General features: G+C 44.1%; 1 protein-coding gene across 1 annotated transcript in view; it reads left to right on the plus strand.

Moving 5' to 3' along the window:
• The first annotated feature begins 919 nt into the window (after positions 1-919).
• Positions 920-17078, plus strand: part of LOC135210362 (serine/threonine-protein kinase mig-15-like) — a 297907-nt gene continuing 281748 nt past the window's right edge. The window contains 1 exon segment of the mRNA XM_064243259.1: positions 920-1270. Coding sequence (XP_064099329.1) covers positions 1217-1270 — 54 coding nt within the window. The 5' untranslated portion in view covers positions 920-1216.

A 17078-nucleotide genomic window follows, 5' to 3' on the forward strand; every position in this document is an offset into this window, starting at 1 on the left:
CGTTTTACTCCCCGCGGTGTATTTTTGAATACTTACACAAAGGACCTGCATAAAAACTCCCTTTGAGAGCCCTAGTCTCAACATAAGCAACTGATTAATCCATGAATCTATAACTAATTACCCATATTTATATAAAATAAAAATTAATACACGTAATTATCTCTGATGATGCTAAGTACATTAAAAAGAGATGTAGCTACAGAGCAAAAACTTTCTTGAAACGCCTTTTCCTTTGTTTTGCGGTTTCCTAAACCTAGAGACACGAGGTATGCGTTATATAATTCAGTATAAGGAAACTTATATAATTAAAGTTAATTGCATTTGTTAATTTCCAAAGAAGATATTGGAAATGACGCATACTAGAGATGACTAAGTCACTTTCTCTGATTTCCGGAAACGCGCAACGCTATTTAGGAAGAGAATCGATTGTGAGAATGCGCTTAACATTTCTGTAACAATAAAGAACAAACGAAATGGATTTTTCTATTTCATCATTTCATACATAATAATTGTCTTTAAACTATCAAAATATTTATATCATTGCATAAAGTACTTTGCATCATAATCAGTATTAATCCTAAGAAAAAGGTTTATTGTAATTTCTTACCGCACCCTTCAGTATTACCAACAGTGAAAGTAGCTGAAATGATAAGGGAATCTTATTTATCACTATTAACTTGATATAGATTATTATTTTTAATATGAAATATATTTTAAGACAATTTAGCAGCCATCTATTTCGTATTTACGTTCATAAAACAAACTTTATTTGTGTTTAGTTGGCAGCCATGTTTAAATTTACCAGATGAGAGAAAGAATAAAGTTGACTACGGAGAAATTTTAGTGAAAATAATTCAGAATCAATTGGACTGAGTTTGCAGTTGGGTTTTACACGTAAATTATTATACTGCGTTCAGAAAATTACTGAAAACAATGAAACAATCATAGAGTATTTAAGAACAGGTCAATGTTGATGGGGATTGTGTGGTACTAATCCTCCATGAATATGTCCGGGCTGATGGTGGTGGTGTGTTTTGTCATCTCACAGTAACTCTCCACCGCCATTTGTGTTTGGTTCGTGCGTTTTTCCGGGGGATTAGGTGCATATCAGTGATATAATGCGATAATAGAGGGTGTGTTACGTTCAGCGATGCAGGATACTCTTAAATGTGCCCTAACTGAGTCTATTTTTTAAGTTTTCTCTCGAAGTCAAAAAATGGCTCATTCTGTGAACTGTAGTTTGGATGACATCGACCTCAATGCATTAAAGGTAATTTCCCCCTTTGTTTTCGCTCGTTTCGTAGGTTAGCTTCATCTCTGACTGACTAAAAGTGCTTTTGTCGACGAAGAATGATAAAAAATGGAGGCGCTTTGACCCCATGGCTGGTTTTAGGGCCAAGCCATCATTGTAACGTGTTGGGGATAACCCCCCTTCTCCCTTGACTTATGTTTATTATCGGTTCATTTTCACTCGGTGATGATTTTGCCCCACAAACAAAGCAAGTTATCCTTGAAAGTGTGCTTTTGTGGTTAAAATTCTGTTATTTGCCTTACATTAAATTTTTTTTTTTTAGATAGGAAAGGTCAAATTGTGTCAAAGGTCAGAAATAGGCCTGTTTTAGACCTCGGGGCCCAAGTTTAATCTTCCTGACGTAACCCATTTTTATCGGATCAGATACCTAATCTTCCTGTCGGGAAAAGTTTTTTAAGTTTTATATCATAGGCTAGGCATAATTCTTATCTTTTAATGTAGCCAGTGAACAAATTCATGACCCAGACTAAACCTCCATTGCAAACCCGGTAAAACTTTACTTTAGTTGTGCGGCCTGATTCCTGCCAGTTGCCAATCAGATAGGTGACTGCCTTATTTTGGGGGGTCCATGCTCCCCCCCCCCCCACCCCAGCCAAGTCAGGGTATGTCACACTAAGTTAAGTTAGGTAGGTAAGAACTGGTTAGGTCAGGACCTAGGATTTCAGGACAGGTTAGGCTATGTCCATTTATGTATGAGGAATCTGTCCCTGGCGGGAATCTGGCCGCGTAACTAAAGTAAAGTTTTACTTACTTATCTCTTCTTTCTATATTTCACTTTACTTCCTCTTACTTCCTCATACTTCATCATCATACCTAACGAACAACGTAACGGTCCTTTGGAAGCTTGAATTTCAAGTCGGTGGCCTCTGTAGGCTTGTTCCATATGAATAGGTTTCATCTCCTGAATAATAAGATTTTGTATAATAGGTTAATCAGAAACATTTGTACAAATCATACTAGTAAATGAATGATTGAGTGAAAACTGACGATCAAGTATAGGCTTTTCTTGCAAGTAGGTAGTCATAGGTTAGCAATTTGTGTTTAGTTACCACAACAATTTCACTACATTACCATAATGCTTGGGCATTGTTAATCATGACTTTTTTTCCACCTTTCAGTTTTGCTGTCTAGCCTATTTGTAGAAAAGTAGCCTTTAAGGTCATTTACCTCTTTGGTTTTGATGTTAATATCCCATCATTGCCTTTTCAAAGTATATTAGTTTGTATCTACTCAGTGTAGTAAGTAGCTTGTAGGCAATTTACAGTTTGATTTAGTATTTGAGGCATGTTAAGGCTATAAACATTCCAAATTTACAGATTCCTTTACTTAGGCAATATGATGAATCCATACACCTGGGCTAAGGATAGGGGAATATTGAATTTTGGCTGTAGCTACATCCGTATAGTGGCTTAATTGTGGCTGACAGGGTTAGCAAAGTTTTAGACACACACTCCTTCCTTGTTATACTGAATTTGCAGATAGAGAGGACTGCCTAATTCAAGTTCAGTCACTAGAAAAAAGGGTTGGGTTAATGTCCTTCCTTAGATAGCCCATTGTCAAATGAGCCACATAAAAGGATACTATGAATTAAATTTTTTGTATTTTAGTCATTTTAAACATAACTTAGTTGTAATGAGAGTAGAGGGTTCTGCTGGATTGTCAGTTCTACCTGGCTGATCATTTGAAAAATAATCTGTAGCCTAATTGCAAAATATATATTTTTCTTTTTTAAACTTTGTACAAATACCCTGCTGTCAACTTGCTGACAGTGTTTGTGTGAGAAGTAGTCTAACCTGTACATTTTATTTCAACTTATGACAGCTCTTATGGATTTCAGTGCTTATGCTATAGGGAGCAGTATTGTTTTTTTGTGTGTAAAATTGCTCTAACTTGTTCTTTTTAAAAGTAGCTAAGTTTTCTGTCATTGGAAATTGCAACTTGCTTTCATAGTGTTATAGGTATTGAAAGCATAAGTCAGATGAACTTTAGTATTGTTTTGTACTGTGGAAAGCATTGTTGACCTAAAGGAAGGAGAAATCTCTCATTTTCTGGAATTTATTTATATTCTTATTTCATGTTGATGTAGAATAGGCTAAAGAGCCTTTAACATGTTAAACAAGTTTTCATAGAATGAATAGCCTAAAGTCACTGAAATTTAACAGAAAATGGCGTATAGTGTAGTTATAGAGGAAAATACAGCAGCAGATAAAGAATATCACTCGAGAAATAGTATTTGAAAAATTGAGAAGGGACGTAGCTCTTAAAATGGCATGACAGCCTCCTGTAATTGCCATCATCTGTAAAGATGTTCAGCATAATACAAACAAAGGACTGTGGTGTATAGTAAGACAAAGTACAATGCAGTGTTCACTAATCAAAAGACCAGGGAATAGAAGCTATTAGGGAAGCCTATTGATTGGAAATTTTGCTTATATTATCATCATCAGTACTTTCCATTCCATTTTGTGTATATGGTAATCTGAAAGGTCACTCATGGGAAGCAGAGGCAAAGGATTGTCCATTGCTCAGTTGTGCAGTACCATAGACACACATGATCAGCATCTAAGGTCCCCTCACACAAGCCGTGAACAGGAGGAACTAGGCTGTGATTATTGATGACTTAGGATGCACACCTTAGGACCTCCCAAAAATCCTCAGTCCATAGCCCACAAAGATGATAAAATTGTGTTGCCAATGAAATTTATCAAGACTATACTGTATGAGCTTTAAATAGTGTAAGAATTATGAAATGTCTAGCTATAAGAAGTCATGCAGATAATACATAGCTCAAAGGCCAGTAGTAACTAATGTGATTGTGTTGTGTAAATGGGAGCTTGCAATCATAGTACAGTACTATGTCATATTCAGAATAGTAATTAATTACTACAGTAGTGTTAACAAGATATGGTAGGGCATTTTACCGTTTAGCCTCATAACATTATCTATGCCTTTTGCTCTAAATCAATCAAGACTACCTAACATTTCATTAAAAAAAAAAAGTGACCAGTAGCAATAAAAGTTACAGCTGTTTTATTTTCAAGGTCACAGTGCATATTCAAGGTCAGCTATTATATCAGTAGTAACACTCAACATCTATTACAGCAAGGCATAACTGGAGTTCACAAAATACATGCCCTCCAAGACCCAAGCTGTAGAATGGAAAAATATGAGAAATTTTGTAGTTCAACAGATCATTGTCAGTATAAAAATCTACCAGTTTTGCCATGAAAGTCCATTGTCAAGGTTATCTTATAATCATGCAAAATTGTTTTTACAACTACAGTAACCATCCCTACTGTTTCAAATAAGCATTCTGACTGTAGCTGTAGAGAACATGGAAAAGAGATTTATTAAGGTATATACTACTGTATATTTACATATGTCAGAGGTTATCCAAAATTCTCTGCTGTATTGTTTATTAAATGTTGATGCTAATAACATTAGTTTATTGTAAGTTGCAGTTAAAAACTAAATACGTACATTACTGACTGAGGTTATACCCAATACATGTGAGATTATTAAAAATACAGATTACAGTAAGTTACCATTTATAAAATACAAAGATTACAGAAAGTTACCATTAAAAAGCAAAGGCATTGATAAGATTGCTGGAAGTGTTATGGAAGGATGATGTACGGTGATGGCTGAGTGTTTAAGAAAAGTGTGGAAAGTAACATTTGCCAGTTTGACTTTATCTGAAGCATGATAACTATAATAGCTCTTTTGTTGTATGTGTAATCAGTGTAGAGTTTGTCTTTATGTTTTCTTTAAGGTATAATCTTTCAAATCAGAACAATTTTCTTCATAGAAAAAGTGTAATGGCCCATAAACATCCATAATATCCTCTGATCTTGAGTTTTGTTGGGGAGCAAGTAGCTGCCTTCAGTGTTGAATGTATGGGATTCTGAGCAGACAGGGTCAGTGAATTGTAAAAGGCAATCGTATTTTAGTGAGGTATCTTCTGATTTCCAAGGCAAAGCACACATGCTTGTAAGATTATAACTGACTGACCTCATTCAACCTTAAGCATATCCTACAGGCAATATAGAGATTTTGTTCCAGTAATTAAGTCAATTTATAGTAATTCAAAGCCAAATGTGTATAACTAGCTCATACGTATTTCCATGTGTCCCAAAGTGGTTACCACCCACGGTTTACTGTGTGTTGTGCATGTTGGACAGTAATAAGGGTAGTTTGTCATCCTATATCTTTTAACTTGGTATTGCTATAGTTTTGTTCAAGAACAAGCTTAATTTAATCCAATTTGAAGTTAGAAATGAAAGAATCCAGGAGAAAAGCATAACACCAACTATTCCAGAAGGTAAAGGGCCCAGGTGTGACAAGAAACACAAAACCAAGTACCATAGTAGTTTGCTTGTTTTGGTAACATTAAATATACAGTAAACATTCAACTTTATATAAGTAACTTACCCAAGTAATTACTTAGCTATTGTTTCCACTCGTGCGACAGCCTTAAATAAAAAAATCGCAGTAGTGCTTCAATTGCATAGTGTTGGTGACAAGCCCCCTCCCCACTGCACGGGTGTGAGGGAAAGACTTTGCCACAGGCATCATTCTGTTTTTCCTGTGCTTATGAGCAAAATCGTTGAGCCTGGTGTCACGTTCATTTAGCCTTCCAACTGTTTGTTTGCTTTTGTCAGTTTGGATTAGTGTTTGAAATAGTTATGTATGTTTTGAGTGCTTCAATTGTTTACTGTTGTAGTGAGTGAAGGCTGTAAGTCCAAGCTAACTAAGTTTTGCTATGATGCACATATGTGCAGTAGTAATTGTAAAGGGTAGGAATGTTTTAAGGAGAGTACTTTTGATGAGTGCAAGGATTGGAATGAGAGAACGTGGAATGTTCTTGAATCTCACCTTAGTAAGCTTGTAAGGAATAGGAAGAGAAAGGCAGCCTTTAGGGCTGAAGGTAGGGCTTGCTGATAGCTTAGATTCCTCCTCTAAGCCTAAGTCAGGTCTTAGTTTTACCATTCCTTCTACCTCTGATCATGCTTTATTCCCTATCCCCAGCCCTCCTATCATTCCTCATTCTCCCATGTTAGATAGCTCCCATGCTTCTGACCCCAGTGTCATTTCCAACCTTGAATCCAGGTTTGATAAGAATTTAAACCTGTTACAGGCAGTCTCTGCTCACTGGCAGCGTCGGTTAACGGTGATCCGGTTGTGCGGTACTTGTCTAAAGACGCTGTTAACTGCATTTACGGCATCAGTAAGCGGTTTATCAGCATCAGTAAGCAGTTTATCTGCGCCGATCTTTGGTTAGCCGCGCCGATATCTGGTTAACAGCACTGTTAAGCTGTTTATCAGTGCTATTATTGCCAATTTTCAGTTAGCGTTACCCAGGAACAGAACGCCTGCCATTAACCAGGGACTGCCTGTAGTGTGTTCAGTATCTGAGATAGGGGCATCCCTGAAAGTCCTAGTGGACCAAGTGCTTTGTGAGGAAGTACCTAGTGAGGTGCAAGTGGAGGAGGTGGGTTCTTATCCCACCAGCTCTCCTAGACAAAGGTTACTGTCCTGCTCCCCTAACCTTGGGAGAAGACATACCAGAGGTCCAAGGGAGGCTGATGGGGTTTGCCCATGGGTTGCTGGACTCTGTCAAGCCTGTTGCAAAATCCCAGGTTTTGACAGACAGCCATTGGAAAGGCATGTCTCTGGATATGCATTGTTTTTCTTCCAGTTCAGAGTCTGGTTCTAATCACGGGTGCCACAAGCTCTTCCTCGATCCATCCCGGCCATTGAAGAGGCACATGGATGACACTGGTATCTCTTCTCTGCTGCCTGTTAAGCAGTACAAGGCTTTCAGCAGCCCATAGCTGTCTTGCAGCTACGCTATTGATCCCTCAGTCTTTGGCTTGGTCTGACTTCTTACTCGTCCATTGGATTTGCCAGAAACTGTCTCTCCTGATTGCTTTTTTGTCGAGCACCCTCTTTTGGATGTCAAGTGCCCGTCACCCAAGCTCCCATCTTGTCTCCAGCACCCAACACCCATTCCCGAGAGCCCAGTCCTGGCTCCAGTTCGCCCAGTACCATCTTCCTAGTGCCCGGCGCCACCAACCATGTGCCAGCACCAACTCTTCATCACCTGTCTACCTCTCTCAAGTGCCAATCGCCCACCTCAGGCCAAGAGGAACCTTCTTTGATGCCCATCAGGCAAAAGCTTTCTGAAATCATGAGCTTCCTTAAGAAAGCTCCCAACTCAAGCCTGTTCATGACTTATCCATGTCTCCTATTTTGTCAGAGGATGAAATGGAGATCAATGAAGATCCTGCTTCTCCTTCAGCATTTGCAGCTCTTTTTTTTCTATCTGTTGTTGAGTTCTCTCTCTCTCTCTCTCTCTCTCTCTTCCTCTCCTCCTCTCGCTCTCTCTCTCTCCTCTTCTCCCTTCTTCTCCCCTTCTCTCTTCTCTCCCTCTTTCATCTCCTCCTCCATCTCTCTCTCTTTCTCTCTCTCTTTCCCTCTTCTCTCCTTCTCCCTTCTCTTCGTCTCTCTCCCTTCGTCTCCTTCTCTTCCCTTCCCTTCTCTCCTCTCTCTGGCTTCACCTGCTGCTTTCTTCCTAATGAGGAGCCTCCCGGGGATAGCTCCAGGCTTTCTAAGATGGTTCTTTCCTTGTCATTCAAGAAAATGCTAAGAGAGAGCAAAGCAAGGCTACTTTCGCCCTTCCTCCCTTTCCTCTGGTTAAGAGGCGATACCTGTCGTATGCCACCGGGGAAGCTCCCTCTTTGGGAGTAGCTGTCTCCTCCCAAGAGGACTTCTCCAGCCTCAACAACTCTTTTGGGAGAAGTTGTATCACAGATGGGCTGACTAGTGGGTTGTCAAGATTCTGATGGAGGGCTACTGCATCCCTTTCATGAAGAACCGTCCTTTGGTCACTTTTCCCATCGTCTTGACAGCCTACTCAGTTGGCTTAGAGAAGCATTCAGCTCTTTTGAAGGAAGCATCATCACTTTCTTAGAAATTTGTCATTTTGAAGAGAGCCAAAGAAGAAGTCGAGGACATCTGCACAGAAGGCCTCTGCAATTGTCTGTTTGTAATCCACAAAACTGGGGGGTTGGACAATAGTCCTAGATATAAGCACCCTCAATCACTTCATAAGGAAGATGAAATTCAAGATGAAAATAAACCAGTCAGTCATGGCATCCATTCACCTGGGCAGTTGGATGATAAACACTGAACATTTAAGACTAATACTTTCATATCCCCATCTATCTGGACTCTAGGAAGTATCTCAGGTTCGTCTTCCAGGGCAAAGTCTTTCAGTTTCAGTCCATCTATTTCGGCCTCTCCACACTACCTCAAGTGTAATTGTGTACTTAAGTCTTCTCCTCTCGCCAAATGGCTTCATCTGATTGACATCATCATTCTTTACCTGGAAAACAGGGGGCTACTCATTCCTTTTCCCTCTGCATGGCAGCAATGGATCTTCTGCTATGGGCACACCAAAATCAAGTGACGCTGGTCACTCGATTTATTCAAGGGAAACTAAACATTCTGGTGGATGAACTTAACCATCGGAAGCAGGTCCTTCCCACCAAGTGGACCCTGGATCGCATGGTCTGTCTCGACTTTTGGAGACTGTAGGGCAAATCGACTCTAGACCTGTTTGCCAGCAAACAATCTTCTTCTCTTTTGCTCTCCAGCTTGGATCCCCTGGCATGGGTGACAGACGCCATGCTCCAAGACTGTCAGCCTTGGACTTGTATGCCTTTCCGCCCTTCAACATAGTGAGGGAAGTGCTGAACAAGTTCGTATTGCACCACACCGTCTCGATGACCCATAGATCCATTCTGGCCCATGAAGGAATGGTTCCCTGACCTTCTATGTCTTTTGGTAGACTTCCCAAGGCTACTTCCCAAAGACAGTGCCAACTCAAACAGCCTCACTTCAAGGGTTACCACCCAGGGTTGTCCAATCTTGCTTTGACGGGCTTCAGACTCAGGAAACTCATCAGAGCAAAAGATTACCAATTAAAGTGGACAGTTTTTTTTGTTGATGGTCCTCAGACATAACCTATCATCTTCTGAGACATCTTTGAACCAAATAGCAGACTTCCTCTATCTGAGGACCTATAAAGGTCTTTTCTTCCACCACTAAAGGATACTGAGGTATGCTTACTTCAGTTTTTAAACACAGATATGGACCTGTCATCACACCAGGATGTTAATGACCTCATCAAGTCGTTCGACACTTCAAAGCAGGAGGAGGTCGATCTTGTTTCTTGGAACCTAGATGTCGTGCCAAAGTGTGTCATGGGCACTCCTTTCAAACCCCTCAGTTCTGCTTCTGTAAAGCCCCTCACTCAGAAGAGACTATTCCTTGTAGCTTAGTGGCTGCCAAGAGCGTAAATAAACTGTAAGCTACGTATTGACAAGAGGGTAGGTTTCTTCCAGAGAGGTGCAGTGTGCTCTTTTACCTTAGGTTTCTCAGCCAAGAATGAGAACCCTTCCAAACCCTGGCCTCACTCCTATATAGTAAAGAGTTAATGGAAATCCTGGACGCAGAGGAAGAGGAAAGGGTTTTGTTGAATGCAGGAAGACATTTTACCTTCGCTCAAGGCAAAGGCGCATGAAGTCCAAGCAGTCGCTACCTCTCGCTTTCAAGCATGATTTGTCCCTTTCATCCATTCTTCAGTTGGCCTCTCAGAGGTGTAAATCAATCTTCATTTTATTACTAATAAGAAGTCAAGACAGTGTTTGAAAATTTCAGTATACTCCAACCATTAGTGGTGGAAGAAGTATATAATCTCTTCACCTTGATGTAGGGTGTTTAGTTTTTGTACATGAACTTCCCTGCCAGATATATACTTAGCTTAGGTCTCTGACGTCACGACAGAAAATTCAAAACTCGCGGCACACGCTACAGGTAGGTCAGGTGATCTACCTTACCCGCCGCTGGGAGGCGGGTGTAAGAACCAGTCCCCCTTTCTTGTCAGATTATTTTCTGTCGCTGGCTGGACAACACCTGTTGTTCAGTCCTTACGATAGTTAAAATTCGTTCTCGTTGCCGACGATTTGGATTTTGGTGAAGTACCCTTTGTTTGTTGGCTTGGCATACGCTTTTTGGACTGTTTTTTGGATTTTTCTTTTGGATTTCTCTTACATATCTATAATCATGGATGATTCTGAAGTTAAGAAACCTAGTTTATTTAGGGTTTGTTCAGAGAAGGAATGTAAAGTTAGGCTTCCTAAAGCTGCATTAGATCCTCACTCGGTATGTGAGTCGTGTAGAGGGAATGAATGCTCTTTTATTAACCCTTGCAAAGAGTGTGAGAATTTGGATGAGGATGGTTGGAAGGCTCTCTCTTCTTATGTGAGAAAGTTAGAGAAGGATAGGGTGCGCAAGGCTTCTTCAAAGAGTTCTAGTAGATCGGGGAGGGTGAGTGAAGTTGACGCTGAGAATCCTGTAGTAGAAGTAGTTCCTTCTCCAGTTTCAGCCCCTGCGCCCAGCTTTGAACCCGAAGATTCGTTTTCGGAAGTTGCTTCTGGGAGAGCCTCGATCAGGATTAAAGGAAGGCGGGGAGCCTCGCTCGCTCTCGACAAGGTAAGAGTGATGATAGTGCAAGTGATCAGTGCAGTGCCCCATAGTGCAGTGGAGGGTGCGTCTGACCGGCTCACTAACGCTTCCAGGCCTAGACCTCTTCCAGACTCCCAGACCCAGTGGAGGAGGAAAGTCGAAAGCCGCAGGAAGGTTAGGGAGAACCCCCACCGGTCAGGCGTCCCCTCGGCAGTTCCTGTTGCTCGTTCCCAGGCTGCCTTGGATCGAACCAAGAAGGAGTTATTGCGCCAGTGCTTCTCGTCATCTTCCGTCGCCTTCTCCTCAGCGTAATGGAGCGCATCGGAGTCGTCTCGCCCTCTCAAGAGGCCCTGGAAGGATCCTTGCGCCCTGCCTTCCAGCCCCGAATCCTTCGCGGAAGAGCCAGAAGTGGAACGCAAGAGAACCAAGATTTCGTCCGGTTACGCCTTTTCTTCTCCTGTTCGCTCTCGGACTTCGTCCCCTGTAGAGGAGTTTTAAGAGTTCTCTGCGCGTATCCTGCGGGTCTGCAGGCGCAGATTGCGGCTTTAGCGGAGTCTATTGCCGGGACTTCTCATCGTCGGAATGGACGCCTCACTTCCGGTGAAGAAGTCTAAGAACGTTCCTTCGGCTAAATCTCCTTTGGCTAGAAGAGCTTTTGAGCCTGTTAGAAGGAGGTCAGAAGTGCAGGCTGGAGCTCGGGATCTTTCTCCGAGTAGGCTCTCCTCTCTTCCCAGCAAGAGTTGTGAGCATGTAAGGCGTAAGGAGCCAGGCAGGCTCTCTCCTCAGGATTTCCGCTCCTCTTCAGTTAGGCGTCAAGAGCTTGACAGACGTCAAGAGCCTCGTTTTCGTCAGGAGCGAAGGAAGAGTTTCTTCGCCTGGTGGCCACTCTCCTTTTGACGGACGCTCGGAGCCTAGTAGGCATCAAGAGCCTAGTAGGCCGCCAAGAGTCCTAGTAGGCGCCAAGAGCCTGGTAGGCGGCAACGGAAGTTTTCTCCTCCGTTAGATCACTCCCGATTGGATAGGCGCTCAGAGCCTTGTAAGCGCCGCGCTTCTGACAGGGATTCATCTGTGGATGTTTTCTCTCCCCGTGGCAGGCGTATTGAGGATGGCAGGTGCCCAAGAGCCTAGCAGGCGCAGAGAGCCTGATAGGCGCTCTCCCTTATCCAGACGCTCTTCTGTGGAGTTAGAATCTGTTTCCGACAGACGGGCCTCCACATGTAGGCGCTCTCCTAGTAGGCGCTCCCCAAGTAGGCACTCTCCTAGCAGGCGCTCACCTAGTAGGCTCTCTCCTGGGAGGCGCTCTCAAAGTAGGCGCTCTCCTAGTAGGCGCTCTCAACTAGGCGCTCTCCTAGTAGGCTCTCTCCTGGGAGGCGCTCTCAAAGTAGGCGCTCTCCTGGTAGGCGCTCTCCTGGTAGGCGCTCTCCTGGTAGGCGCTCCCCGTGTAAGCGCTCTCCCGGTGGTTTTTCTTCCAGTAGGCGCTCTCCGAACAGGCGCTCTCCAAGGATTAGCTCTCCTCCGGGCAAGTAGAGCTTTCTAGACGTCATTCTTCGGAAGAATTTGTTGCTGATTCGGAGGAAGATTTGCCCAAGGATGCTTCGGTTTCTTCGTATAAGAGACTTACAGACCACCTCTTGCAAGATTTTGGGGAGTCTCTTTCGGCCATTGCTCCTCCGTCTCCTCCGTCCTTATTTTCAACGACCAATACGGCTAAGAAGTCTTCAGTCGTTAAGATGAAGCCTACAGTGTCTATGAAGAAGGCTATGAAGAACTTTGACGACTGGTTGCTTTCAAAAGAAGAGAAGGGCAAGACAGTTTTTTCTTTTCCCCCGTCCAAGCTGACGGGTAAGATGGGGTTCTGGTACGAGTCAGGAGAGCCCTTGGGTCTAACTCTTCCCTCTTCTGCAGACTCGGACTTCTCTTCGTTGGTCGCTTCCGCACGTCGCTCGGCGCCGGCTGAATTCTGCGAAGACGACGTGGGGTATGAGCGAGTTGGATCACCTTCTGAAGGGAATGTTCCGAGTCTTTGAAGTTTTTAACTTTCTTGACTGGACCCTGGAGTGTTGGCTAAGAGGACTCAAGAGCAAGACACTCTTTCGCCTGAAGACCTCCACGCAGTTCTGTCTTGCATGGACAAGGCAGTGAGAGACGGTTCCGGGGAAATTGCTTCACTTTTTGGTGCAGGAGTGGTAAAGAAGAGGGCCGTTTTCTGCTCTTTTCTTACCAAGGCGGTTTCTCACGCACAGAGAGCTTCCTTGCTGTATTCACAGCTTTCCCCGCAAACTCTTCCCCAAGAAGACTATTAACGATATCTCCAGCTCGTTATCAGCAAAAGCGACGCAGGATATGCTAGCTCGCTCGGCTAGAATTCCGAAACCTTCGTTTCAGCAGAAGACGAAGAAAGAGGCTCAAAGTAGGCAAGAACCCTTTCGAGGAGGAACCTTCGTCTTGCTCTTCTTCCTCCAGAGGTTCGAGACCACCTAGAAGAGGAAGGACCTTCTCCCGGTCTATTAGGGCCAAGAAATAGTTCGGGTGTCCTCCAGACAACTGTGGGTGCCAGACTTCTGAACTTTGCAGATGTCTGGGCACGAAAGGGGGCGGACAACTGGTCCCTCGCGATCATCAAGATGGGATACCTCATTCCCTTTTATTTTTCTAGACCACCCTTGACCACCACTCCAAGGGCACTGGTGGCCAAATACAAAGACCCACTAATGAATCAAGCCCTCGCTCTAGCGGTAGAGCTGATGTTAGAGAAAGAGGCAATAGAGATGGTTCAGGACCCTCTTTCAGCGGGGTTCTACAACCGTCTGTTCCTAGTTCCCAGAACTCAGGAGGATGGAGACCGGTTTCTGGACGTAAGCGCCCTGAATGTCTTTGTGAAGAAGAGGAAGTTCGCTATGGAGACGACGTCATCAGTCTTAGCAGCTCTTCGTCCTGGGGACTGGATGGTGTCGCTGGACCTTCAGGACGCTTACTTCCATGTGCCGATCCATCCTTCTTCTCGCAAATATCTCAGATTCATGTGGGGAGGGAACGTTTTTCAGTTCAGGGCCCTATGCTTCGGCCTTTCCACGGCCCCCCAAGTATTCACAGGACTGATGAAGAACGTTGCCCAGTGGCTTCATCTCGAGGGAGTGAGGATTTCCCTCTACTTGGACGATTGGCTTATCAGGGCCAAATCCAAGGAGAAATGTCTGGAGGACTTACGAGTGACGTTGGATCTAGCAGCTTCTCTGGGTTTGCTAGTGAATTTCGAGAAGTCACAGCTAATCCCCAGTCAAGAGCGTATCTATCTGGGGATTTCTGATGGCTTCTCAGGTTTTTCGGGCGTATCCGTCCCAGAGAGGATAACCCGAGGTTTGGAGAAGGTAGCAATCTTTCTAGAGAAAGATGTATGCACAGCGAGGGAGTGGATGAGTCTGTTGGGGACACTCTCCTCGCTGGAGCAATTCGTTTCTCTAGGAAGGTTGCACCTCAGACCCCTACAGTTCTTCCTGACGAGGAACTGGGATCGGAAATCTCAAGGTCTGGACTTTTGCGTTCAAGATTTCGCAAGAGATAAAGGAGGATCTACGTTGGTGGCTAGACCCTCTATTGTTCAAGGAAGGCCTTTCCTTGCAGGTTCGGAACCCCAACCTAGTGGTTGTATGCAGACGCTTCGGACAAAGTGTTGGGGAGCTACTCTCGGGTCGAGAGAAGTGTCAGGCACCTGGATGGGGGATCAGGTGTCCTGGCACATCAGCAAGAAGGAGCTAACAGCGATTTGGTTAGCTCTCAAGACCTTCGAACCCCTCGTAAAAGGGAAATATGTTCAGATCAACTCCGACAACACTACAGCCCTGGCTTACATTCGGAAACAGGGGGGGACTCACTCTTTCTCCCTGTACGAGACAGCGAGATCGCTCCTCTTGTGGTCAGAGGAAAGGAACATAAGGCTTCTCACCAGGTTCGTACAGGGAGAAAGAAATGTCAGAGCGGATCTGCTAAGCAGAAGGAATCAAGTCCTTCCCTCAGAGTGGACTCTGCACGCGGACGTATGCCAGGAGCTGTGGAGGACGTGGGGCAGGCCCCATCTCGATCTATTTGCGACCTCCAGGAATGCGCGGATAGATCTATACTGCTCCCCTATTGCAGACCCAAGAGCAGTGGCAATAGATGCATTCCTGATGGATTGGAGGAATCTGGATCTTTACGCGTTCCCGCCTTTCAAGATTATAGGGGAAACGTTAAGGAAATTCGCAGCGTCAGAGGGAACAAGGATGACGTTGATAGCTCCGTTCTGGCCCGCCCACGACTGGTTCACAGAGGTACTGGAATGGCTGGTGGATGTCCCAAGATCCTACCTCTAAGAGTCGATCTGCTCAACAGCCCCACTTCGACAGGTTTCACAAAAAACCTCCCCGCTCTCAGTCTGACTGGATTCAGACTATCAAGAGTCTCGTCAGAGCTAAGGGCTTTTCGGCAAAGTCTGCAAGAGCTATTGCCAATGCACGTAGACCTTCCACATCTAGAGTCTACCAGTCGAAGTGGGATGTTTTTCGACGCTGGTGCAGGACTCATAAAGTTTCCTCCTCCAGTACCTCTGTGACTCAGATTGCAGATTTCCTTATCTTCCTGAGGGAAAAATGCGGGTTGGTTGTCTCCACCATCAAGGGATACAGGAGCATGCTTTCCTCAGTTTTTCGTCATAGAGGATTAAACATATCTGAGGACAAGGACCTCCATGATTTAATCAGATCGTTTGAAACGGTTAAAAGAACCTCCTCCTTAGTGCCTAGCTGGAATCTTGAGTCGTGCTGCTCTTCTGAGGTCCTCAAGGTTCGAACCTCCCCATGCTGCTTCGTTCAGAGACCTTTTCGATGAAGACTCTTTTTCTCTGTGCGTTAGCGTGAGCGATCGAGCTCAGCGAAGCTGCTTGGCTGTTCTCCCAGAAGGTGAGGTAGGTTTCCAAGGAGGCTCCGCGGTTTGCTCTTTTCTTCCGGCTTTCCTAGCCAAGAATGAAAACCCTTCTTCGCCGTGGCCCAGGAGCTTCGAAATCAAAAGCTTATCCTCCTTAGTTGGGACAGAAGAGGAGATCTCTTTGCCCGGTGAGAAGCCTGAAATATTATCTTCAGAGGAAGAAAAGACTTGCCGCTAATGAGAGCAATCTCTGGTGCTCTGTAAGGGACCCCAGTAGGCCCTTATCTAAAAAAAATGCACTCTCATTCTTTATCAGGAATATTATTAGAGAAGCACACACTTCTTGCAATCAGCAACAGTTTAACCTTCTGAAAGTCAAGGCGCACGAAGTAGCGGGCCATCGCGACGTCTTTGGCTTTCAAGAAGAATTTGTCATTACAAAACCTTATGAAGGCCACTTTTTGGAGGTGTGAATCAGTCTTCTCTAATCACTACCTAAGGGACGCATCGATTACATATGACAAGTGTTTTGGGCTAGGCCCTTACGTATCGGCGGATTCAGTGCTGGGGCAGGGAGCTGAAACACATCCTTTTTAATCCTTTTTCCCTGTTAGTTTTAAGTTTGAGTTTTTTGGTTGTACGAAGGAGGTTGCAGGAGGCAGCTCCTTCTTTCGTATACTAATGTTAGTATTTGGTTAGGTGATCGGTTGTGCTTGAGGCTCCTTGCAATTGGTAGTGATAGGCTCTGGCATGTAAGCGGGTTGATCCCCATTGACCAGATCCTGCTTGGATTCTGCCAAGTAAGTGGACTCAGTTCCCATTGGTAGACCCCAAAACCAAAAGAGTTCTTCAGCCATAGGTCACGCCCTCGCTGAGACTCTTTAGGCAACGCAGAACTAATAGACAGTTAACTATCAAGTCTTCTGCCTAAATCAGGTAACCGGAACCAGGAGGGTTTTATATTATGTATTCCTTTAACATGTGTTGTCCCCACTTTCTAAGTAAGTATGTGTCTCTTTCCCTCCACCAAGGGTGTCAATCAGCTAAGTATATATCTGGCAGGGAAGTTCATGTACAAAAATGATATTGTTAGTATACAATAAAGTTTTGTACATACTTACCTGGCAGATATATACGATTGATGGCCCGCCAGCCTCCCCTCAGGAGACAGGTGGAAGAAAATAACCTGACAAGAAAGGGGGACTGGTTCTTACACCCGCCTCCAGCGGTGGGTAAGGTAGATCACCTGACCTACCTGTAGCGTGTGCCGCGAGTTTTGAATTTTCTGTCGTGACGTCAGAGACCTAAGCTAAGTATATATCTGCCAGGTAAGTAT

The sequence above is a fragment of the Macrobrachium nipponense genome, chromosome 39 (assembly GCF_015104395.2).
Source record: "Macrobrachium nipponense isolate FS-2020 chromosome 39, ASM1510439v2, whole genome shotgun sequence".
NCBI lineage: Eukaryota > Metazoa > Arthropoda > Malacostraca > Decapoda > Palaemonidae > Macrobrachium > Macrobrachium nipponense.